The following is a 25181-nucleotide window of genomic DNA, read 5'->3' as shown; positions in this document are numbered from 1 at the left end:
TGGGATCATCTCATACCTCTGGCAGAGTTTTTACTTTGTTATTAAAAAAAAAAAACAAAAAAAAAAACATCAACATTTTAACAATGAAGATGAGACTGAAGGACTTGATAAAGATGAAGATTTTTCCAGGGGTGGATCTACCAGGGGGCCTGGGCTGGCAGCTGCCACCCTGAAAACAGGCCTTGCTGTTGTCAGTGATTGGAAATGTTATTAATACAGTGAAATATTAATTATTGCTTGTTTTTACTTTTGTGGTTTTTGTGTGGATCCCAGGAAGATTAGGGACCTCTTCATGGAAGCAGATGGGGATCCAGATAAAGAAGAAAGAATAAATAATATTTATATCTCTCTATCTGTCTGTCTGTGTGCCACCCTGTAGCCCCGCTGAAGATTTCTCCAGCTCCACCTCTCCAGCGTCTTCCTCAGAGGAAGATACACTCCCTACTCATCTGTCTGAGCAGCATGTGTGTGTGTGTGTGTGTGTGTGTGTGTCCTCTTTATAACACACCCCGCCTCATTCCTCACAATGAGCAGCTGTTAGAGAGTCAGAGCCTCAGAGGAGCTGGAAGGTCACAGGTTCAAACTCCAGACAGGACAGAGAAACCCGACGGAGTGAAGAACAGAAATAAAACAGCGGCTCGAGAGGGAACGTCTCGCTGTTTGACTGAGACGGAGTGACGGTAAAACCTCAAGTTCACCGCTGGTCTTTTACAGGTCAATCACATCTAGAAGGATAACTGTAAAGATAACAGTGCAGCTACAATAAAGCACTGCTGTTTTTCACAATATGAAAATATTTTTTAACACTTTTAACACAACTTTTGCACTTCAGGTTCTGAGGCACATATTATTAATCATTATTAATTATTATTATTAATTATTAAAAAATTTAAATTTTTAATAATCTCTGTATGCTGTATAAACCAATGTTAAGTCTGTGAAAACTGCAATACAAATAAATTTTCCTTTCTTTCTTTTTTTTTTTTTTTTGAAACTTATTTATATCTGCTACCAGTTCCCAGCAGATGAAGCATCACTTGGATGTTTGCTAAAAAGGTCTAAAAACAAACTCTTAGATCATTATAGTTGCTGTTGCAGTGGCAACGTAGGCACTTACTTACGACGGCATATTAGTGCCATCACAGGGAGAAAAAAAAATTACAGAGCCAGGGGAGGGGGGCTCATATCCTGAGAAAAAAACTCTGAATTTCTGAGATTCCGAGAAGTTGTACATTTATGAGAAAAAACTCACAAATTTATGAGAAAAACCCTGAAAAGTCTGAGATTATGAAGTCACAAATTTACGAGAAAAAAATTCTGAAAAATTGTTTTTCGTACATTTTTTTTTTTTTTTTTTTGCTGCTGCTTGCCGTGAATCAGACCTGCGGCTGAAGACCTCAGCCATTTTTTTTCTCGCGAACTTGTAACTTTATAATCTCAGATTCTTTTCACCTTTTTTCTGATAAATTTGTGAGTTTTTTCTCATGAATTTACAACTTTAAATCTCAGAATTTGTTTTTTTTTTCTCGCAAATTTGTGACTTTATAATCTCATAAATCTGTGAATTCTAACTCTTGTAAACTTGAATCTCAGAGATCGTAATCTGACAGTAATCTCAGAAAATATCCAAAAAAAATTTTCTCGTAAAAATTTGCAACTTCAATCTCGAAGATTCTGAGTTCTTTCCAAGAATATTATCCCCACGCTTTCCCGTCTGCGTACTTCTTTTTTCCCCAACATTGGCCCTAATACGCCGTCGTACTTACTTTATTTGAAAGGAACATTTTAAAGCTTTTTTGAGTCGTCATTCCAGACGTGAACGAGCCTTTAGATCGATCAAACATGAAACATTTTCTGCCAAACAAACTCGACTGGCGCAGAAAACATCCGGACGTGACGCCACCTCGTCTACAAACAGAAGTCCAAACTACATCACCGACAGGTTTCCTGACAGTTTAAGGTGAATTTTGCCTTTTAAAGTAGCCGGTCAGCTGAAAGTCACTGGTGTTTGGTAAAGGCTGGTTCTCACCGGGAGCGTTGCTGTTGTTGTTGTTGTTGGTGGAGTCGGAGCAGCCGGGGGAGCCTGCAGACTGCTGGACTCGGTGCTGCCAGCGCTTCAACTGCAGCTGCTGCAGCCAGTACAGCATGACCTGCTGGCTCACCGCCTGAGGAGGAGGAGGAGGAGGAGGAGAGGAGGAGGAGGAAGAGAGGAGGAGGAGGAGGAGGAAGAGAGGAGGAGGAGGAGGAGAACAGAGCACAGTGCTGTATTGTGTGGAGAGTGGCAGCTGATCAACAGCAGATTAGAGTTTATCAAAGAAAAAAAACAGAATTAGGGCTGCAGCTGATGATTATTTTCACTCAATTCATTTCAAATAATGAACGATTGAATGAATTTAGCGTACAAAGTAGTAAAAAATAAAGCCAAAGCCTCATGGGAAGTGATCAGAGCGAGGAGGAGGAGGTGATGTCATCAAACGTCCTCCTCAGTCTGACCAGCAGCAAAAAAAAAACCAAAGCAGGAATTTGATAAAGAGTCTGGAGTCACACTGCTGTTGGCTTTTCTACTGATACATATGACCAAAACAACTAATCAATTACCTAAATTATAATTTCAAAAATTTCTGTCAGGGTTAGGGTTTGGGTGAACTCACTGGATGATCATTCCAGCACAGCAGCTGTAAAGATGTAACATGGATTTTTTTTTTTTTTTAATATCTGTTGTTTGACCAGAGAGGTGGGTTCTCACTCACAGGCCGGCGAGACTCAGGCACCAGAATCATAACTGGTGAATCATTGGCTAATCAATGAACCAGTAAATCCTTTCAGCACCGTCAAACAGAAGCTGCTTCCTGCATCGTTCAAATCACAGGCCTGAGATGATTCATGGATTACCAGAATGAATTTTCTGTGGATCGACTCATCGACTGACTGTTGGTTTTAGTTTTTGTTTATTTAAAATGCAGATGATCTTGAAAACCTTGAGAACCTGTGGAACAGAGGAATGTGCTGCTGTAGATGAGACCAGTGGTTTTCAAAATGCGGTCCTGGGACCTTCAAGGGCCCTCGGCCAAATGAGGAACGGTTTAATTTAAGTCTCACTGACAAAAAAACTGTGTGGAATTATTTTAACATTACGCTTTAATCTCATCATCGGCTTTATTTTTTCACTTTGAGGCCAGGCTAACAACTCCCACAGACTTCCAGTCTTTATGCTAAGCTAACAGGAGATGCTACCCATAGGAACTGAACCAACTGGACGTACAGAGGTGAACATGGTGTCCAACATCTGGTCTCAGTCCGGGGAAGTCGGGAAAAGGGGGATTTCGCCCAAAATGTTAGAATATTCCTTTAACAAAAACAAAAATATCAGGGTCTCTTTGGCAAAATCTGCCCAAATCTGGATTCATGGCTCAATGAAAGTCAACTTGGGGTCTGTATGCATGAAAAAAACTTAAAATCTCTGGATCAGCCCATGTCAAATCAGAGCAAAGAACAGAACAGAACAGAATAGAAAACTGCGTAAAATGTCACTTGATCAAAAGAAGCATCAAGTAAAGTCGATCAGAGCGAACAATAGAACACAATAAAGCAGACTAGATGACATATACGGATCCACTTGTTGCGCGCACACACACACACACACACACACACACACAGAGTCAGGGCTGCAGTAAAGAACAATAAAGTCCAGGAGTTTCCCACACATCTGCTCTGGTTAAAAATGAACATTATGAATGAAACGCAGCCACTGGTTTGACCTGCGGCTCCTGTGTGTGTGTGTGTGTGTGTGTGTGTGTGTGTGTTATAACTGAGTGTGTTTGGGCTGTAATGTCACATCAAAAGCTCTGAGGGTTTAGCGCTCTGCGACTCGCTGCGATTGTTCTGGAAATATCGAACAATGAGCATTGAGGCAGTAACGGCTCGGCTGCGGCAGGAAGTCGGCCCGCGTCCAGATCTTCTTACTGACGGGATTAAATCCAGGCCGCACAGAGGCTCTGTCTGCAGCTGGGCGACCTACTGAGGCTGCGTTCACACTGCAGCACTGCACGTCTGGATGCAGCGCTGCACGTCTGGATGCAGCGCTGCACGCATCTCCTGTCACTCGATTTGAGTGACATAAACCTTTACGAGTTGAATTCATAGCGTGCATCATGAGAAGCAGAATCAAACTGAGATTAAGTGACATGAGGACAAATCTTTATTTTTACCTTTTCGTTACAAGCTACGACGGCGTATTAGGGCCATAATACGGAAAAAAATTATGGAGCCTTTGGAGGGCAACATTCAGAGACAAAAAGTCAGAATTTCTGAGATTAAAGTCATAAATTTATGACAAAAAACTTACACGACTTTACATGATTCACCTGCGACAGTGGCCATAAATTTGGTGCTGCATTATTAACAAGACAAGACAAACAGGTGACTTGACACCGGAGTTATAGTTTTGAATTTTTCATTATTTTTTATTTCACAAATTTTTGTGAGTTTCTTTCCCAATTCAGCTGAGTTTCATTTTAGTCTCCAGCGTGGGTTTACAGGTTTCAGTTTAGTCTTGAGTCTTGTTTGAAAATGTTTAGTTTGAGTTAACTTTTTCTTAGTGTCAATATTCATTTGAGTTCGTTTTTTTTCTTCTAACATGGGGGGTGTGAGACGTACCAACGCCTCCTCATGCTGCCTGTGACAACAACCAGTATGCAGTTTAATTTTAGCTCATTTATTTCTGTAAGCACACAATATCGTTTCAGTTACTTTTCATTTTTATTTTTATTTCAGTTAACTAAAATGTTTTTCTAACACCTAATTTTAGTTTTTAAAACCCGCCGCTTTAATTAAAACGTAAACGGAAATGAGTCGGCGAAGCGTAGCTGCAAGAACAGCTGTGATGTTTTAATCGTCACTAAGCTCATCATCGACCTCACGCAGCATGCAGCCTGTTTCTCATTACGGGACGAGCTGACGGCGTGAGAAACAGCCTGCAACCGACAGCAGACAGGAGCAGTCATCCAAACGTCGTTTTGCACTCTCATGTAGTTTGCAGCAGGGAAACAGGAAAATGACAAGCAGGAAAAAAAAATCCCACAACAGGTGCATGTTTCGTGCCACCAGGACGTCCCTCGCCTTTGTACTTGTGTTGTTCTCTGTCATGCTCTGCTCTTTCACATCTGATCCAATTAGGGCCTGAATGCTGATTGGCTGAGCAGCACAAACAGATCTACCTGAACAGGACGGGCAGGATGACGTGTGAAGGAGCAGAGCTACACCGCAAAACCTGCAGGATGAGGGTCACCTGAGGACAGGATCAGGACAACACCAAACTAACCTCACCGCTAAACCCCACTGCTTTCATTACTGCGACTTTTTTTAGCGTGTTGCTCAAATAAAACCGGGCGGAGACGATGCTTTTGGTTTCTGTCTGAGGAGACGTTTGTTACAGGTTAGTGGTTTGTGGCTGCTGCTTTCAGTGAAAACAAAAGCAGCTCAGAAATACTTTCGATTGTTATGAAATCCTGCAGACTCCCAGTCCTCAACTGGCAAAGGCCCGCAAACCACTCTGTGCTCCATAACAGGGATAAAACAAGCACGTAATTTGTGGTAATCTGTAATCATCTTGGTGCTCGGGGACGCCAGCATGGAGGATTAAACATAGCGCTGAAGTGACTCACAGGATCTCTGGCTTGGAAAATACTTTATCAGACAAGTTAAACTCAGAGTGCTGCAGAAATCACATTTACAGTTTCTACTTGAGGCTTTAAGGCCAACAGTGAATACATCTTTTGTTTAAAAAAAGCAATGCAGCGCTTGAATCTAATCAGGAAATTGGCTTCATACGATATAAGTAAAGACATTTTAGAGACTGTTTCCAGGCGTCTCGTTGAAAGTGTTTTAGTTTTTGGACGTGGTGAGGGCCGACTCTGGGAGGCAACTGGGAGGTATAAAACATAAAATGCAGATGAAAGAAAAAGCCAGACAAATTCACAAATTGTGTCTGATCCTGTTCATCCTGTTCTTCAAGAATTTATAAAACTGCCCTCGGGAAGCAACCAAGACCCTTATCTTATCTTATAGTCTTTAAATCTGCATTCCAATCCACTTAAATCAACTTCAAGAGTGATTTATATCTTGGTTAGGAGTGGTTTGGAAGCTACTGTGATATGGAAAGACAGTCAAGAACACATACACACACACACACACACACACACAACTGTTTACCTTGAGTATGAAGGTGCGTTCAGGCGTCTGGATGTGGAAGGTGCCGTTCTCGGCCTTCAGCGGGTACGTGAAGGTGGCGCTGCCGAGCTCCACCCGGCCCAGCGGCGTCACATCCTGCGGCGTTCGGTAGTAGAACAGCTGGCTCTTCTTCTCCTCGTAGGTGAACCAGCGCTGCTTCCAGGCTTTCAGAGGCCCGCCCTGCTTCTGGAGGTACCCGCACAGTTTGGGCACCCCAGAGGAAGAGGAGGGAGTCTGAGGCTGAGGCTGGACCTGGTCACAGAACGCCTCGATGGTGACCGGCGGAGCCAGGGCTGAGGGTTCGGCTGGACCGAGGTTGGCTGGTGAAGACAGAGGAGCTCGGAGCTCTGGAGTCTGAGGATGAGCAGGAGGAGGATCCTGCCGGGGCTGATGGCTTGTAGACGGAGGAACCTTTTGTTTTTGTTGTTTTGTCAAAGAGGGATCCTTTTGGTTTTGTTGAACTGTAGAAGGAAGATCCTTTTGGATCCTCAGGTCTTTAGAAGGAAGATCCTTTTGGGTTTTTAAGTCTTTGGACAGAAGATCCTTTTGGTTTTGTCTGACTGTAGAAGGTAGATCCTTTTGGGTCCTCAGGTCTTTAGACAGAAGATCCTTTTGGTTTTGTTGGACTGTGGAATGGAGATCCTTTTGGGTTTTTGGGGATTTAGGAACAGGATCCTTCTTGATCTGTTGGTCTTTAGGATTAGGAGGCACCTTGTGCGTTTTCTGGTCTGTAGAGAGAGAAACTTGTTTTTGTTGTTCTGTCGAAGGAGGAATGTTTTTGTTTTGTTGTTGAGAATTCTTCTGCGTCTGCTGGTCCTCAGAAAGATGATCCTTCTGGCTTTGATGGTCTGGAGGAGGAGGATCCTTCTGGCTTTGATGGTCCGTAGGAGGAGGATCCTGATGGCTTTGGTGGTCTGTGGTACTGGGCTGAGCTGGTACGTCTGTGGTCTGGTTTTCTTTAGTTAGAGATTCAGTGGGAGGCTCCTGTGCCTGGGAACTGGAGAGGCAGTGTGTTCGCTCCTGCTGGTTTTGGTGTTTGTCAGAAGTGGAAGCAGTCGGATCTTCTGCAGGAGAAGAAGCTTCTGGGTTTTGTTGATCTGCAGCAGGTGGACCTCGGTGGGTTTGGTGCTCAGTTTGAGCCGGTGTCTTCGGCTCCTCGGCAGCCTGGTCGTCTTTACTCAGAGGTTCTTCTTGACTGTCCTCCGTCTTGAAGCCGCTGGGACTCTGAGCTCGCTCCTCTCGGCTGTCAGAGGTGGAGGAGGTCGCCTCCCCCCGGCGGCAGCGGTAGTCGTGGGTGGGCCGGCCCACGTTGTTTGTGTCGGGAGCGGTTTCTTCAGAGGCTGCCGGTGCAGAGATCCAATCAGCGCCGTCTTCCGCCTCAGCCTGGGCAGGAAATGACCGAGACGAGGCAGCGCTGGGATTTCCTCCTGGGCTCCCTCCCTCCATCGCTCTGAAAGAGAGAAAAACAGAGAGAAAGCATGAAAAGAGGGCGGGTGAGATTGAGAGAAATGAGATAAGATGAAACATTTAAAGGTCCCTGCAGTGAAACTGGGACTTCTCAGCGGCAAATAAAAGTACAGCTCATGACACATCAGTTATCATCAGGCATTACAGGCATTAACTAAGACATTATATATAATAACGCCTTAGTTGATCTTGGCAAACTGTATATAAAGTACATTATACACACTGTGAGTTCAGGATAATTATTATAATAGGAGCATGACAGAATGTGCACAAACAATTAGGGGGTTGAACACACTTCTCAGGATACCTGTAGCCTATAGGTGATATGATATAGGTGGTATGATATTAAAGGGAATGTAATTTTCTGATGATTATCATGTAAGAAAAGTTTACTTGTGCTTCTAATGGGAATATTAATGTGCTTGTAATGCATCAGATAGACATCAAATAGAGAAAATGGGGATATTTAAATATAAATAAATCAGTATATTGTAACACTGTGAATATAGTAATGAAAAGCATGAAGAAAAACAAGCGGCTATGCATCAAACTATGACAAAAATGAATGAACAGCACGGTCAATGTGATGATTTATCAAAAATGTGAATCAGAGGCAGTGTGAGGGTGTAAAAAAATATCCAGGTATATGACGAACGAGTGAGAGAGAGAGAGAGAGAGAGAGAGAGAGAGAGAGAGAGAGAGAGAGAGAGAGAGAGAGAGAGAGAACTGAGGAGTGAGTCAGTGGAGGAAATAAACTATATTTAACCAGCTGGAAACACGATGCAGGAAGTGAGGAGGCCAGTGTTTAACAATGGGACAAGCACGGCTGCTGACCTGCTGCGCTCATTAACCCACTTCACACCAAACTTCACCCGACACACCCGATTTCTAACGGCCGATACTGACACATGGCACGTTAATCCGCTGACAGCTGATATTTTCTTCTATAATCTGAGCTGTTTCAAGCCAAAACGCCTCTGAAACAGACCCAGGATGGTTCATGGAAATAAATCGGCTTCATTATCATGCCTATGTTTTCTTACTTTTCTCTTTTTTTTTTTTTTTTTTTTTTTTTGCATTTTGTGAGGTCTTTGTGAGTGTTTGAGCCTCCTCTGATAACAAATCACCTGGAAAAAAAAGTCTGAAATTGTGTGTTTTGGGCTCACAAGCCTAAACGTTTGGGAGCCGCTGGTTGAGACTGTTATGGGACACTAAAAAAAAAATCTCCTCTTAAACCCAAGCCAGTTATTATTTTGAGGGTTTGCAGCTTTTTAGGGCAAAGGAGGCATTTTTCATTGCAAGTTTACGGGCAAGAGAAATCACCAAAAAATCTCCATCACGTTTGCAGAAGATGACACTTATTACCCGATGCCTGATTTTTTTTTTAATTGCTTCATTTATGGCTATTTTTCAGCCACTGTGACTTTATTAGACAGTGAACAGTACAACGAGACAGACAGTGAAGATCCTAAAATGAATTCAAGCCACCGAGCTCCACATATCGCTCTGACTCGACCTCACACGGAGCCAAGAAGGTCAGCATCCTCATCTCCAGAGATTAAAGTCAAGTTGACTCCCCCCCCCCCCCCCCCCCCCCCCCCCCCCCCCGCCACATTATATTTTACATTTTATTCATTTCTTGTCTGATGCAGTTGAGCAGACTCACAGTGAGCGAGCCGGTCCGAGTCCACAGGTTTTGACAGGATTCTCATCGACTGCAGCGGGAATCAAACCTGCAACCTGCAACAGAGGAAAGATTTCCATAAGGGGTGGGGAAAAACATCTATTCACTTCTGCACTGTGATTCTTTTAGGTTTTATTTCCAATGTTTTAATGAGAAGATACCGGTGTCATATGAAACTAACACAACATAATCCACTGATGTTGAGGTTGTCGGTGAGGAGGCTAAATATCGATGCACAGTTTGGCTAAATTTTGGCAAAGGAACAACTGTCATGTCTGTTTCCAGCAGGGTCCCTTGACCTCTGACCTGCAGATGTCTTACAGAAATCTCTAAATGTCAAAAGTTTTTGATGCCGTATCAAAGCAGGAATTTTTCTGTGATGTTCCTCGTGGTCGTGGTGTCCTGATGTGGAATTTTGTGGGGATTTTTGATCATTTTAATTAATCCTCCAGAGGTCATAAAATGGTTAAGTATTGCACCTAATCTGTGTAACAAGTGCTATCAACCCAAAAATTGCTCAATTTGGTGGAATGGTAAGGGTTTTCCCATACTGACAAGAAAAGGGAGTTTCTGTGCAATAAGCAGAACAGAAAATATGAGGATAATTCAGAAAGCAAGTCGTAATATCGAGTTGTAATATTTGTAGAATTGCAAAACATAACACATCAGCAAAAATATCTCTATATATCTCTCTATATCTATATCTATATCTATATGTATATATATATATATATATATATATATATATATATATATATATATATATATATACATATATACACACACACACACACACACACACACACACACACACACACACACACACATATGATAACCACTGATGAAACTGAAACTGTGATGAAACTATGGTTGTAACATTACTCCAAAATAAAAGCCAGATTGAAAAGAAAGGTCTTTAGCCTCCCTTTAAAAATACCAAGCCAGTTTCTGTTGTCCATTTAAGCATCACTATAATATCCCATAACATCTCTATAGTGTTAGTATAATGTGCCTGTGGCGTTAAAACTTGATATGTTACTATATTTTATCCCCTATAGTGTCACTCACTCCCTCACTGACAGCTGTGGCTTTTTACTCTAGTTTACTACCAAAATAAAAGCCAGACTAAGGAGAAAGGTCTCCAGTCTCCCTTTAAAGACAACAAGACAGCCCAGTATTCTGCTTTCCATTAAGTCTCTCTGTAATATTCCTATAATATTCCTATAATATCCCTGTAGTGACTAATATAATGTGTCTGTAATACACCACAGTGGCGTTACAAGTTCTTATTTTATGATATTTTATCCCCATGTATGGTAAAGTTTACTATACTACCAAAATAAAAGACAGAATGAACAGAAAGCGCTTTAGTCTCCCTTTAAAAATACAAAGCGAGCTTCTGTTGTCCATGTAAGCCTCGCTATAATATCCCTAAGATATTCCTATAATATCCCTATAGTGATCAGTGGCGTTAAGACTTATTTTATGATATTTAATCCCCTGTAACTCCTTCACTGACCTCTATGGTTTTTATATAGTAAAGTTTACCACAGGAGTATCACAGTTCCGTTTAGTTTTACTGCGGATTATTGTGTAATCCAGTCAATCTGGTACAGAGGGAACAGAAAGTGCCAAATCACCTACAGCGTTACTTTATGTCATAACGAGTTAATCCGTGTGGCAGATTTTTAATCCACTGTTCCTGTAATCTGCTTTAAGGAAAAATCACACACTCACCGCCTCCGTCACGTTCCCATTCATAAGAAATTTCACTTCTTCTTCTTCCCTTGAATTTACAAACCAATTTCTCCACTTCCTCGTGCGGAGTGACGTCACAAATCAAATCAAATAAATTAAAATAAAAGTTAATCCAGAGTTTTGTGAGGCGGATTGAGCTCCGTCCTGCTTCCTCTGCTGCGCTCACACACGGAGCTCCACCGCCTCACACACACACACACACACACACACACACACACACACACACACACACACACACACACACACACACACACACGCTGGTGTGAGAGCAGAGCCTACCTGAGGGGGCGTGGCCCGAACACACCTTGTGCACAGGTACTGAACCGACTTGACTGACAGATGTAGCAGATCCAGCTGTTTTTGCCCCAGACTGGAAGTAAACAAACAAACAAATAAACAATAAAAGCGCTCAGCGGGAGCCTCCCTCCATCCTCCGGCCGCTTATTTCTCCTCTCTCTCTTCTCTCTCTCCTTTTCTTCCTGCTTTCCTCTCCCAGCAGGCGCTTGTGTAATGTGCATTCCTTTCTTCTTCTTCTGCGGCGTCAACACTCACACACACACACACACACACACACACACACACACACACACACACACACAGCAACACGTGAGACTGTCGGCACAACTTTCAAAATAAAAGCAGCCGGCTCGGGATTATCCCCCTGAGACCCTGTCATAATTTCTACAGATTACAAAAAAAAAAAAAAAAAAAAAAAAAAAAAAAAAATAAATGTAGCCTGTTTTGCAAAATGACTCGGCTGAGTGAAAGAAGCCTACATTCAAAATTTTATCTAAAGCCGAGAAACACATCAAAGAAGCTCTTATTCATTATAAACGGATGCATAGACTTTGCTCAACATAATGGTTTACAAAGAAACATGTTAATTTAAAGAATATATAAAGAATATTACAATGTTACATTTATAAAAAATACAGAAGTGATAAACTCGCCAACCTGTGCTGTGAAAGCGTTAGAGAGGAATATCTTATGTGTTGTAATTTTATTTTATTTTGATTTTTTTTTTTTTTTTTTTTTTTTATTCTAATACTGCAGTTTTACTCCGCGCCGCCAGAGGGAGACAGCGTGGCGGCGTCGTGACGTCTCCTCCTGCGTCAGAGGTGAACGGTCGGAAACATGACAGCGCCACATGCGTGTTGTTGTGTTGTGATGTGAAGTGAAGTGAAGTGAAGTGAAGTGAAGGCTGGACTTTAAACTGATTCACGGAGTCAAACTGTTTGTTAGCGGTAAGTTACAACACGGACTCACTCCGTTCACCTTTTATTCTGTTTAGCGAACCTGTTTCATAGAGTTTTAGCCGAGCGGAACGTCTGTTTGCTCATGTAAAGCTACGCTAAACACCTCCAGTTCCATTATCGGACACCGTGCAGGACTCCCGGCAGGTTAGCGTCTGTAGCAGCGACAAAAACACAGAATCACAGTGTCGGTGTCCTTTTAAAAGACTAATTTAACACCTGTTCACGTGTCCCGCGTCTGGTGTTCATGAGACAGGTGTTAATGCCTTGAATCCCGGCGAACAGAGAGAGATGTGAGCCTGAAGAAGCCGAAAACCTTTAACTCGTTAGCATGGGAGCTGCAGTGATGAGAGTTTATAGGGTTATAACGGAGGAGTGTTGGATCAATTAATATTATCGAGGCTCATCAGAAGAGCTGGATGACTTTTTTTTTTTTTTTTTAAATAAGAGTTTAAAAGTATAAAGTGAGCCCTGGTCTCTCCCAGTGACTCCACTGTGTTCTTACAAAATAAAAGCCTTTGTGTTACACGGAAAAAACATGAAAAATGACCAAAGGAGCCACTGTGCCCAGGTGTTAGTGGTGGGAAAACATGTATACAGCACAGTATCGCGATATTTTGTGTGGCGATATTATACCGGTACACGATAGAGATTGTGCTGCGATAAAAGTGGCTGATATGAGATGAACAGAAAGAAAACTTTATTTTATTATAAAACAGATGCTGACAGTTTTTCATCTGGGACAGAATTTACCGGTGGAAAAAGGAAATAAATCGCAATATTCAGCATATTGCAAAATGTTTAAATCACAATACTGTCATATGGTGATAATATTTTTTGTGATAATGTTGTGTCACGGGGCCTCTCATGATTCCCATCAAGGTTGTTGCAGTTTTGCATTTTTCATGAGTTTTTATTTTTTATTTAGTTTTGACGTTTTGTTTTCAATTTTGGTTTAGTTTTAATTTTTAAAGCAGGTTTGCTAGTTTTTTTTTATTCTTAGTTTTATTAGTTTTTTTTTTTTTGTTTCATTAGTTAGTTTAGTTTATTTAGTTTTTTGCAATATGGGGTATTTGTAAGGATCGAAATTAAAAATAAAAATAGAAATGAAAACTAAAGACATTCTTTCTATTAATTTTCAGTTAGTGAATATTTCAGTTCAGTATTTTAATATTTCAGTTAACAGAGATGTTTTTTCACACCTAGTTTTTGTTATTTTGTTAGTTTCAGTTAACCGTAATAATAACCCTGCTTCCCACCCTGCTGAACGTTTACCTCAGAAGGTGAGACAGGGCGTGTTGTGGCTCCTCCCTCCTCTGTGTCCCGTTGCTCTGATCCATCTGGTCCTCGGCAGCGTTCAGGAGCGACTCTCCTCTGAGGCGACATGAGGAACCTGAAGCTGCGGAGCCGCAGGAGCTGGGAGCTGCAGGGGCCCGGGGCCCCGCAGGGCCTCGCCGTCCACACCGACACCGGATCACTGCTGCTCGCCTCGCCGCTCGCCATCACAGAGACCGACCACCGCACCGGACAGGTGAGAGAGAGAGAGAGAGAGGGAGAGGGAGATGGAGAGGGAGAGAGAGGGAGAGGGAGAGGGAGAGAGAGAGAGAGAGAGAGAGAGAGGGAGAGAGGGAGAGAGGGGAAAAAGGGAGAGACTCTTATTATGACATTTGTCTCCATCACAAAACACATTGCAGGTGAATAGTTTATAATAGTTTATGTGTTTCTTGGGCAGAGGCCACACACACACACACACACACACACACACACACACACACAGCAGTGTTATCTGAGCTGCTCTCCCCCGTGGCTGCAGCTGCTGCGTGAGGTCTCCCTGACGGCGGACGGCTTCCTGCCGGACGACGGCGGCGGCTCGGTGGTCGGCCTGCAGGATCTGGCGGAGCAGGAGTCTGTGTGCGTGGCGACGGCCGGCGGTGATGTCATCCTCTGCAACCTCAACACCGACCAGGTCAGCCTCACGACTCGACAGCCAACCAGAGAACAGCAGGAAACATATATTTCCTGCACTAAAACAGACTCACTAGTGAACACTTCATGCAGCTGAGGTCATTTATATGTGCATTTCTTAAAAAAATGTGTGTACATAATATGTATACATACATATACAGATAGAGATATAGATATATTTACATACATGGATGCAGGTAATTTAAAGCAAAAAGTGAATCATAAAGTGAAATATTTCAAGCTTGTTGTGCTAATTTTGATTATTTCGGATTACGGTTCATGAAAATCAAAAATCCAGTATGTATGTATCTGTGTATCTGAAACAGACAGAAGGACAGACGTATACTGTGTGTGTGTGTGTGTGTGTGTGTGTGCAGCTGGAGTGTGTTGGCAGTGTGGACAGCGGTCTGACCTCGATGAGCTGGAGTCCTGATGAAGAGCTCGTCATCCTCACCACAGGTCAGTCTGCCACACGTCAATATCTGTGTTCAGGGTTATTGATTAGAGTCAGATCAATACAGCACTTTGCTGATTTGTTCATTTATTAATTATTAGAAGTGATGCAGGTTTGTCCTGACAGACAGACAGACTGCAGTTTGCTTCAGCTCCATGTTTTATTTGTTTATTGAATTGCTCGCCTCGTTTTTTTCTTGTAATTTAGTTCATAATTTAAATGTGGTGATGAGTTTCTGTATTATTGAACAGAGAAATCAGTTCTGATGTGTTAAAGATCATCAGCTACACAGAAATCTGTTAGAAATCAGTCGAACTCTGTTATGGATTATTCTCTGTTATTTGTTCCTCCTCAGGTCAGGAGACGATCATCATGATGACCAAAGACTTTGAGCCGATCACCGAGGTGGGGATCCACCAGGAGGACTTTGGTGAAGGTACAGCAGTGCTTCTCAACCTGCGGGTTGGGGTCCCACGGGGGGCCGCAGGATGATTATGGGAAAACATTTCAGATTTACAAATGCACTGCCATGGTTTGTCTTTGTGGCCGGGCCAGTGCCAGCGCAGGGCACCGCAGCGCGAACCCTCCTCCCACCTGAATGAATTATTTTGTCCGATTTAGAAATCCACAGCCGCGTTTACGTTTAACCCCACGTCTGCCGGTCCCTGTGCTGCTTTTTAGATTATTACTCGACAGGTCAGAGGAAACTTTCACTTCTGAAATGTTTTTTTTTAGACAGCTGCTGGCGCTCAGGATTTATCAGGAGGACGGCTGCTTTACTCCAGACATTAACTGATCAGAGTTCATCTTAGAAAACATTTCAAACCTGTTCACATGTTAGAGAATGTATTTAATATTTTCCTCTTTGATGATGTTATTTCACTCATGTGCAACCCATCCGCTGTTAATCAGAACGTTAATTTCTAACGCCCAATCCAGTGATTATTCAGACGAAAATTAGCAAATTAATTACCTGAAATTGCCAAAAAAAAAATGACAAGAAAACTGTATCAATTTTAATTATATATTTAAAAGTCAGATCATTGATGCTGGATCAATTTCAGATGTTTTTCATTAGTATTTAAATTACAGTGAAATCAGACTCTTCTTCGTTTTGCTGGGGACCCTGAAGGGGCCCCTGACTTTGAAACCCGCTGACATGAACAACACGGATACTGTTGCCAGGGCGTTGTCATGGTAACGCTGAAACGTTGTCGTAGAAACCTGACTGTGTGATGAACCCTCTGACTCGCCCAAACACTTCACACTCTGTTCTAATGTGATCATGAGCCACTCAGCAGACACACACACACACACACACACATGTTTACACCGTCACACACACCGACCGGAGAGTGAACCCTCTCAACATGTCTACATCTCACACACACACACACACACACACACACACACACACACGTTTACACCGTCACACACACCGACCGGAGAGTGAACCCTCTCAACATGTCTGCATCACACACACACACACACACGCACACGTTTACACCGTCACACACACCGACCGGAGAGTGAACCCTCTCAACATGTCTACATCACACACACACACACACACACACACACACACACACACGCACAACTTTGTTTGTTAAATCCTGGAAGATGCACTGATTAAAAAGGAAAATCAGCATTTTTTCAAATTTAATCTTTTGTTTGGTTGTTTGTTTTGTTTTTGTTTTGTATCTGTGTTGTCATTTTGTCATTATTGTATTTTGCTGGTCAAAAAAGTGAAATAATCACTTTGCTTTTGTTTCAGATCAGATTTAGTGTGGACTGTTTTTTGTTTCTCCATTACACGATCAGACAGAAAACATCTGCTTTTCAAAATAGATTTGAGAGCAAAGCTGTTGATACAGCAATCAAAAAAATGTTTTATTGCACGAAAAATAAATTTGATTAAAATGCAAATCTGAAACTTTTATTTGGGAGTCCAAAAGTTTTGTTTGCTGTTAGGCCAAATCTAATGCACTGAATGAAGACACGCCTCTATTGGCCGGTCTCAATCTGAGTGTAATGTTATAGCAGCCAGTGTTCTTATTATGTATTTTGTATGAGGTATAAAGGGCTGCGGTGTGTGTGTGTGTGTGTGTGTGTGTGTGTGTGTGTGTGTGTGTGTGTGTGTGTGTGTGTGTGTGTGTGTGTGTGTGTGTTTCAGGGAAGTTCATCACAGTCGGCTGGGGAAAGAAGGAGACTCAGTTCCACGGCTCGGAGGGGAAACAGGCGGCGCAGAGGAAGACCCTGGTCAGTTTTCAACCACAGAAACAACACGACTCCAATATTTAATATTTACTCTGAAGATAAGAGACAAATCTCTGATAATCTGCACGGGGAAATTATTTTATGACCACAGCAAACAGAGAAGATAACAGAATCTGAATAAGAGTGGAGCAGAGAGTCTTAGTTTCTCCTTTTTCATTTCACTTCTGTCTGGTTTCTCAGCTGCCAAATCTCTTTAGGCCCCGCCTCCTCTTCTAAGTCGTCTTGTCTTAGTTGTGATTGGTCAGTCCACTTCCCTTGGCTCCTTTAAAAGTCATAAAAGTGACATGGTATGTTCTACTTTCTGATGATGTCACCACGAGGCAGCGTGTACAGACAGAAAAGCAGTGGGCCCAGGAAGGATCCCTGGGGGACGCCATGGCTGACCGGGGCACATGAGCAGGAAAACTGAGCCACTGGATGTTAAAAACACACAGACTGTTTTTTAAAAAGCTGTTGATGTTATTTTCCGGGGTGTGTGTGTGTGTGTGTGTGTGTGTGTGTTGACCGGCAGGAGGTGCAGCCGGCCGTGCCGTGGGACGACCGCAGGCCGAGGGTGACGTGGCGAGGAGATGGTCAGCTGTTCGCCGTCAGCGCCGTGTGTCCTCAGACGGGGGCGAGGAAGGTGCGGGTGTGGAGCCGGGAGTGTGTGCTGCAGGCCACCAGCGAGGCCGTCAACGGCCTGGAGCAGGCGCTCTGCTGGAAGTGAGGACATGTCATGGTCACCCCTCAAACCCATGAGGCTTTGGCTTTATTAGGCTGCATGATCGATCAAGTAATAAAAAGTTAATAAACAGTGGGAAATACGTGCTAACTGCATCCCGACAGTAGATGTTAATATCCTGTTATCAGCCAGCTGTTCAATAAAAGACTTAATCTTTTTGAGTTTTAGCATTAGTTGCCTTAGCTCAAGTCTGTTGGTACATGATAGTTTCACAGAATAACCCTTTTTCCTTCAGGCAGACCTTAAAATACAATTTTACACGTTGAACTGCATTTTCTTCTTTTTTTTTTATTTTAAGTTTACAGAGCTCGAGTTTGTTTCTCCAGCTCCTCCCTGCTTTACTTCCCACAGTTACATGTTGTGTTTTGTGAACACTGTTTTGTGTGTGTGTGTGTGTGTGTGTGTGTGTGTCAGGCCGTCAGGCAGCCTGATAGCGAGCACGCAGCAGCAGCCCAACAAACACAGTGTGGTGTTCATGGAGAAGAACGGCCTCCTGCACGGAGACTTCACCCTGCCCTTCAGCCGCGACCAGGCCAAGGTACCACACACACACACACACACACACACACACACACACACACACACACCCACACCTGTCCCAACACACAGCTGAATACCTCAGTGACTGACTGCAAAGAATTAAAGTAAATGATGGAACCTCATGGATGGACTTTATCATAGTGACATTAATAATAACAGTAATAATTTGGAGGATAACTGTTGCATTTAGATCTGTTTTAATCTGCTGTGTGTGTGTGTGTGTGTGTGTCAGGTGAAGGAGCTGCTGTGGAACAGTGACTCGACCGTTCTGGCCGTCTGGTTGGAAGCGGCTGCAGGCGAAGAAAAGCGAGTCGACACACACAGTGAGACACGCCTTTTATTAATAAATTATAGAAATGCAGCTCACGACTATTTTCAGTCCTTAGTCTGACCAGCAGCCATAAAAAAATGCTGAATATTAATTTTATGAAGATATGAATGGAGGAAAGGAGAACAGTCTTACTGTTAGTGGAGCTCTAATCCAAAAATTTTAATAAATAAAAATAATAATAAAAAATCAGGGGAAAAAATAAAATAATATAAATACCTAATTAAAAAAAAATTAAGGCAATGACATTTAGAATCAATAATATTAGCATTTAGATGCTGGAGTTGTCTCATCAGGATTTATTTGGTCAGCTTAAAATTTTGTTGGAGTAAATTCCAGGTGTGTGGAGCGCAGGAACAGGAGGCAGATTTTTTTTTTTTTTTTTTTTTTATCCCTGTATGATTTTTTTATACACTAAATGATAAACCAGTGTATTAAAAAAGGTTAATTTGACACTGAAAAGTCATTACCTGCTTCCGTCCCCTGTCTTGTCCCTGCTGTCTGTCTGTCCTCAGTCCAGCTGTGGACGGTGGGGAACTACCACTGGTACCTGAAGCAGAGTCTGGACTTCGGCTCGGACCCCCAGCGGGCCCCGGCCTGCGTCACCTGGGACCCGGAGCACGCCCTGCGGCTACACGTGGTCACCGCCGGCTGGACCGCCGTCACCTACGACTGGAGCTGGAGCACGGAGCGCAGCGCGGGGCCCGACGCCGACGACAACGCCGGCGTGGCCGTGATCGACGGAGGTGAGGGCCAATCAGACAAGGGCAGGTGCACAGGACAGGCAGCAGGATGTAGGACTACACTCTCTGCTTAGAGAGGACGACCTGAGCTGCTTCACCTGCTGAAGACCAAACCTCAGGCAGTCACAGACCACAAAGGATTCTCCTCCAAATACTGAATATAATCCTTTAACTACAGTTATGATTAGTTTGTCCAGTCACGTCTGAGCCTGTCAAAATGAGGTGACAGTGTATAAAACTCACTGTGTCTCCTAAACGGTTAGTGCCATATTTTTGTTCAACCCCTTAAATTAAAGGTCAACTCAACTCAACTCAGCTTTATTTATATAGCACTTTAAAAACAACCACAGCTGAAACAAAGTGCTGTACAAAAAATGAAAATAAAACAGCAAAAACAGAAAGAAAAGTAGAAAGAATAAAAACAATCAAACAAATTAAAACAGAGCCAGGTCTGATGCTGGAATTTAAAATCAATGTGCATAAATGATCATAAAACAACAAAACAGTAAAAGTAATAAAACAGTAAGAAGGAATATAAACAATAGAACAAATGAAACAGAGCGACGTCTCATGCTGGGTTAAAAGCCAATGAGTAAAAATGGGTTTTAAGACCGTCAAGGTCAAGGTCAAGGTAAACTTTATTGTCCCCAAGGGGCAATTTGTTTCACAGACAGCAGTAAAAACAAAGAAATACAGTATAACACAACTGCCCAGTCACACACAGAAAAAAAAACACAACAAGGGTTACAGGAAGCTGTTCAGTAAGCCTATGGAGGCCGGGACAAATGAATTTTTAAGTCTATTTGTCCTGCATCTGGGCAGGACATACACTACTCACAAAAAGTTAGGGATATTCGGCTTTCGGGTGAAATTTCAGGATGAACCTAAAATGCATTCTAACCTTTACAGGTGAACTTAATGTGACCTTCTGTAAACTTTTGAATGCACATGTCCAACTGTTCAGTGTTTCAGTACTTTTTGCACAAGTTGCTGTTCTCTAACAAGGAGTTTAACGGCAAAATTCACATCAGGTGTTTGATGCTCCAGCTCATCGAGGTCGTATCATTAGGGAACGGCTGCTGGAGACTGGGGTACCTCAAATGGAGTGGCCTGCACTTTCTCCAGACCTGAATCCCATAGAAAACCTATGGGATCAGCTGAGTGGCCGTGTAGAGGCTCGGAGCTCTGTACCCCAGAACCTCAATGTCCTGAGGGCCGCCCTTCAAGAAGAGTGGGATGCCATGCCTCAGCAGACAATAAGTCGACTTGTGAACAGCATGAGACGTCGCTGTCAAGCTGTAATTGATGCTCAAGGGCACATGACAAGTTATTGACACTGACATTTTTTGTTGTGGTATATCCACCACTGTTGTTGGCTTTTGTTTCAATAAATTGTTTGAGATGAGGAAATCACCAGTGCATGCTTCTACTTAAATGCCCTACTTTCATGATATAATATCACTGTAGCGTGAACTTTTTACATTTTCCATAAATTTCACCCAAAAGCCAAATATCCCTAACTTTTTGTGAGTAGTGTATCTGTGACCCGAAGGTAGCAGCTTGTACTCCCCGCACAGGGCGTGACTGGGATCAGCCAGGACTGACTGGGCCTTCTTAGTGGCTCTGACCCTGAATAACAGGGAGAGATCATCAAGGTGCGTGCCAGCGATCTCACTACACATCCTAACAATATGTGTCAGTCTTTTCCTCTTCTTCAGAAAAAGTGACCCAAACCAACATATAAAAGCAAAGGTTCAAACAGACTCAATAAAACAGGAGTAAAACATTCTCATAAAAGACTTGTCAACATTAAAACTTCTGAGCTTCCGATAAAAATACATGGTGGGCCTTTCCACAGACAGCATCGATGTGGGAATCAAAAGTCAGTTTGCTGTCCAGTATTGTCCCCAGATATTTGTACTGCTGTACAGCTTCCACAGCCTGATCATGAATAAGAACAGGGGGAATAGATGGAGGCCTCTTCCTGAAATCAGTTAACATCTCTTTAGTTTTTCCAATGTTAATGTCCAAGAAGGAGTGTTTGCACCAGTCGCTGAAAACATCAACCACCGGACCGTGTTCAGTGTCGTGTCTGCTCATCACTGAGCAGAGACAGAACGACCGAGTCATCCGCAAACTTAATAATGTGTCTGTTCTCATACTGACTCTGGCACTCATTTGTGTATAAGACAAAGAGAAGTGGTGAGAGGACACATCCTTGAGGGGAGCCAGTGGAAGATAAAAGGGCATCTGATAAGGTTTCTCTGTTAAAAAGTCAACCAGCCATCATATTAAAGCAGGGTCCATGCTGTGGGCAATTAAAAGCTGAGGAGAAGTCAATAAAAAGGAGTCGTGCAAAATAAAGCTGAAAGTCTGCACTTCAGTCACGTCTTGATTTCTCCATTTCAGATCCACTGTGGTGGTGAACAAGGTGAAAACGTGAAGCCGTACCTGGCCTGTATGAAGTCATATCTGCAGGTCCAGGTGTGATTTTAATAAAGCTGTGTTTGGTCCGTCTGTGTCCAGATAAGGTCCTGGTGACGACCTTCAGGCAGGCCGTGGTTCCTCCTCCCATGTGTTCGTTTGAGCTTCAGCTCACCTCCCCGGTCAACCAGGTGAGCTTCCTGTGCCAGCCGCAGAGGACCAATCAGCTCGCAGCGCTCACCGCCGACGGACAGGTCGCTGTCTTCGTCCCAGGTGAGCTCAGAGAAAGAACAAAGTCCCAATTTTTTTTCTAACAAATTTATGACTTTCATTTGCAGAGTTTTTCTCATAAATTTGTGACTTTGTAATCTCAGAGTTGTTTTCCTAATTAATTTACCTCTTTAATCTAGAAAATTCTGAGTTTTTTTCTCAGAATTTAGTTGGACTGAGGAAAAACAGCATTTTGACATGAGATTAAATGGCGTGGGAACGTGTGTTTGTGGTTTGGTCTGTGTGTTCTGCTGATCTCCTCACGTTCTCCGTCCTCTCAGCTCCAGCAGCTCCAGCTGATCAGACAGCAGCAGGGTTCAGGACGGTGTCTCCTCCTCTGGTTCTGCAGAGAACGTACAGGTACCAGCAGGCTGACTGACACTCACTCACACACACACACTCACACACACACACACACACACACACACACACACACACACACACACACACACACACACAGACTCACGCAGGGTTACAGCTTCATGTTCATCATCATGTTCCGTCATGTTCCTCCCCGTTCCTCATGTTCATCATATTCCTTAATTTTCCTCATATTCCTTTATGTTCCTCATGTTTTTCATTTTCTTCATGTTCTGTCATTTCCCTAATGTTCTTCATGTTCTTTGATTTTCCTCCTATTTCTCATGTTCCTTCATGTTCTTCATGTTTTTTTAATTTTCCTTCATGTTCCTTCATTTTCCTTGTGTTCCTTCATGTTTCTTCCTCATGTTCCTTTATGTCCTTCGCTCTTCTCCTCATTTTCCTACCTTTCCCCTCACGTTCTCCTAAAATTCCCCTCATGTTCCTCCCTGTGCCTCCATGTTCCCCTCACGTTCCCCTCACATTCCCCTCATGTTCCTCCCTGTGCCTCCATGTTCCCCTCACATTCCCCTCACGTTCCCCTCATGTTCCTCCCTGTGCCTCCATGTTCCCCTCACGTTCCCTTCATGTTCCCCTCACGTTCCCCTCACGTTCCCCTCACGTTCCCCTCATGTTCCCCTCATGTTCCCCTCACGTTCCCCTCACGTTCCCCTCATGTTCCTCCCTGTGCCTCCATGTTCCCCTCACGTTCCCCTCACGTTCCCCTCATGTTCCCCTCATGTTCCCCTCACATTCCTATCACGTTCCTCTCACGTTCCCCTCATGTTCCCCTCATGTTCCCCTCACGTTCCCCTCCTGTTCCTCTCATGTTCCCCTCCTGTTCCCCTCCTGTTCCTCAGGGTCTCCGTGCAGCAGGACGTTCCTCTGGTTCTGCGGCAGCTCCTGTGGCTGCAGGACGATCTGTTTGTGGCCGTGAGCTCCGGCCTGCAGCCGAGCTCCTCCAGCCTGCTGCTGCTGAGGCCCGACGGCAGCACACACACACTCTGCGTCAGGTCAGCACTCACACACATGCACACATACACACACACACACTCACACACACACACGCACACACACTCACACACACACACACACACACACACACACACACACACAGTTTTTCAGTCATGATGCTTTGGTACAGTTTGATTTGGACTCCATATCTCTTATTTTTACGTTAAAATAATAATTGTAATAGTAGTAATAGTTTGGCCATGTTGGAAGGCTGACCTCAGTGTGTGTGTGTGTGTGTGTGTGTGTGTGTGTGTGTGTCGGCAGCTCGGAGCTGGAGCTGCCCGGTGTCGTGGTCGGTCTGGTTCACGGCGCTCGGAGCGGCACGCTGGCCGTGCAGCTGGAGGACGGACAGACACGGAAACTCCTCTGGGGTCAGTCGCCTTTCTGCTCATTTTAGGCTTATTTTTTATTTTTTATTATCACAGTATATTAGGGTTTCATTGTAAGGAATGAAAATGTTATGGACCAAAGGGGGATTTGGGGAGTAAAATTCCAAGAAATTCAGAGATTAAAGGCGTAAATTTACAAGAAAAAACTCAGATATTCTCTGGGACTTAAGTGGCAAATTTACACGGAAAAATTCTCAAATTCAAGAGAAAAACGCTCAACATTTCTGAGATTATAAAGCCAGAATTTTGTGTCCAGAGAAATTCTCTGAGATTAAAGTTAAAGAGAAATTAAAGAGAAGAAACTCAAAAAGTTGTGTAGTTTTCTCCTGAATCGGCCCGAGTCACAGCAGCGTCTCTTCAGAGTCCAGAGGCTGAGGAGGAGATTCTGGACTCAAACCAGCAGGATTTCCTTCTGACTGGATCCCGCTGCAAAGTAGAATTCGATGAGGTCATCAACTTTAATCTTGGAGTTTTTTTTTCTCAGATTATTACGATTCACGTTAGAGATGCTCGATGATATCGGCACGTCATCGGTATGGACCGATAAAGCTTTTAAAATGAATACTGACATGTCGGAGTTCAGCAAAAAATCCAATAATCACCATCCCTGATAAAAATAATCATGGAATATTTTACATAACCTGAGCTGAAGTACTTTTCTTGTTTTGCTCAGGGAATGTGAACATCTTGAAAAGCACTGTGGGCTTTCACAATAAGAGTAGGCATAGTAATAGTAAAATATTAATTCCACTACAGGAGAGACTTGATGTTCTCCACAATTAGTCAGAAAAAAAAAAGCTGAAAAAAGTCAGGAGGGAAACGCTTGGCAGACGCTGGAGTTTAGACGCTGCCCTGCGTTTTCCCAAACAAGGAGAACATGGACTGACTGTTTGAGGGAAGTCGTTCTGAAAGCCTGGAGAGTGTGTGTGTGTGTGTGTGTGTGTGTGTGTGTGTGTGTGTGTGTGTGTGTGTGCTGACTGCAGCGTTCTCTCTGTGCTGCAGATGGTGCTGAGCCGGCGCTGCTGGACCTGCTGGACCCGAGCGGCTGCAGGGTCGGCCTCCCCGTCGCCTGCGTCCACACGGCCCTGTGCAGCCTCGGAGGACAGGTGGGAGCTGCACGCCGCCACCGCCAAGAGGACAGGAGGCAGGGGGCAGGGGGCATGAGTTAGGAGGCAGGAGACAGGGGGCAGGAGTTAGGAGTTAGGAGGCAGGAGTTAGGAGTTATGAAGCAGGAGGTAGGAGTTAGGAGGCAGGAGGCAGGAGTTAGGAGGCAGGAGTTAGGAGGCAGGAGACAGGAGGCAGGAGT

General features: G+C 43.5%; 2 protein-coding genes across 6 annotated transcripts in view; one reads left to right on the top strand and one right to left on the bottom strand.

Moving 5' to 3' along the window:
• The window catches only part of tbc1d2 (TBC1 domain family, member 2), a 40917-nt gene extending 29350 nt beyond the window's left edge, over positions 1-11567 (bottom strand). Inside the window, exons 1-4 of one of the 2 annotated variants that reach the window (XM_030061363.1) lie at positions 11417-11567; positions 9362-9435; positions 6211-7678; positions 2030-2165 (exon numbers count right to left, since the gene is read on the bottom strand). In XM_030061363.1, coding sequence (XP_029917223.1) covers positions 2030-2165; positions 6211-7674 — 1600 coding nt within the window. In that variant the 5' untranslated portion in view covers positions 7675-7678; positions 9362-9435; positions 11417-11567. Of the gene's footprint in view, positions 1-2029; positions 2166-6210; positions 7679-9361; positions 9436-11116; positions 11286-11416 lie in introns of those variants that run through there. The other variant, XM_030061362.1, reaches the window with a different exon arrangement.
• A 671-nt stretch (positions 11568-12238) lies between these two features.
• The window catches only part of elp1 (elongator acetyltransferase complex subunit 1), a 28170-nt gene continuing 15227 nt past the window's right edge, over positions 12239-25181 (top strand). Inside the window, exons 1-15 of one of the 4 annotated variants that reach the window (XM_030061364.1) lie at positions 12239-12381; positions 13671-13921; positions 14204-14356; positions 14733-14814; positions 15165-15245; positions 16983-17068; positions 17598-17788; positions 18222-18345; positions 18580-18670; positions 19191-19421; positions 21945-22115; positions 22394-22472; positions 23333-23485; positions 23751-23857; positions 24878-24981. In XM_030061364.1, coding sequence (XP_029917224.1) covers positions 13775-13921; positions 14204-14356; positions 14733-14814; positions 15165-15245; positions 16983-17068; positions 17598-17788; positions 18222-18345; positions 18580-18670; positions 19191-19421; positions 21945-22115; positions 22394-22472; positions 23333-23485; positions 23751-23857; positions 24878-24981 — 1800 coding nt within the window. In that variant the 5' untranslated portion in view covers positions 12239-12381; positions 13671-13774. Of the gene's footprint in view, positions 12382-13659; positions 13922-14203; positions 14357-14732; positions 14815-15164; positions 15246-16982; positions 17069-17597; positions 17789-18221; positions 18346-18579; positions 18671-19190; positions 19422-21944; positions 22116-22393; positions 22473-23332; positions 23486-23750; positions 23858-24877; positions 24982-25181 lie in introns of all 4 variants that reach the window. The other 3 variants (XM_030061365.1, XM_030061366.1, XM_030061367.1) reach the window with 3 other exon arrangements.

Source organism: Myripristis murdjan, chromosome 10, assembly GCF_902150065.1.
Source record: "Myripristis murdjan chromosome 10, fMyrMur1.1, whole genome shotgun sequence".
Lineage (NCBI taxonomy): Eukaryota > Metazoa > Chordata > Actinopteri > Holocentriformes > Holocentridae > Myripristis > Myripristis murdjan.
Note: the sequence above shows the minus strand (reverse complement) of the source record. Positions and strands in the feature narration are given on the sequence as shown.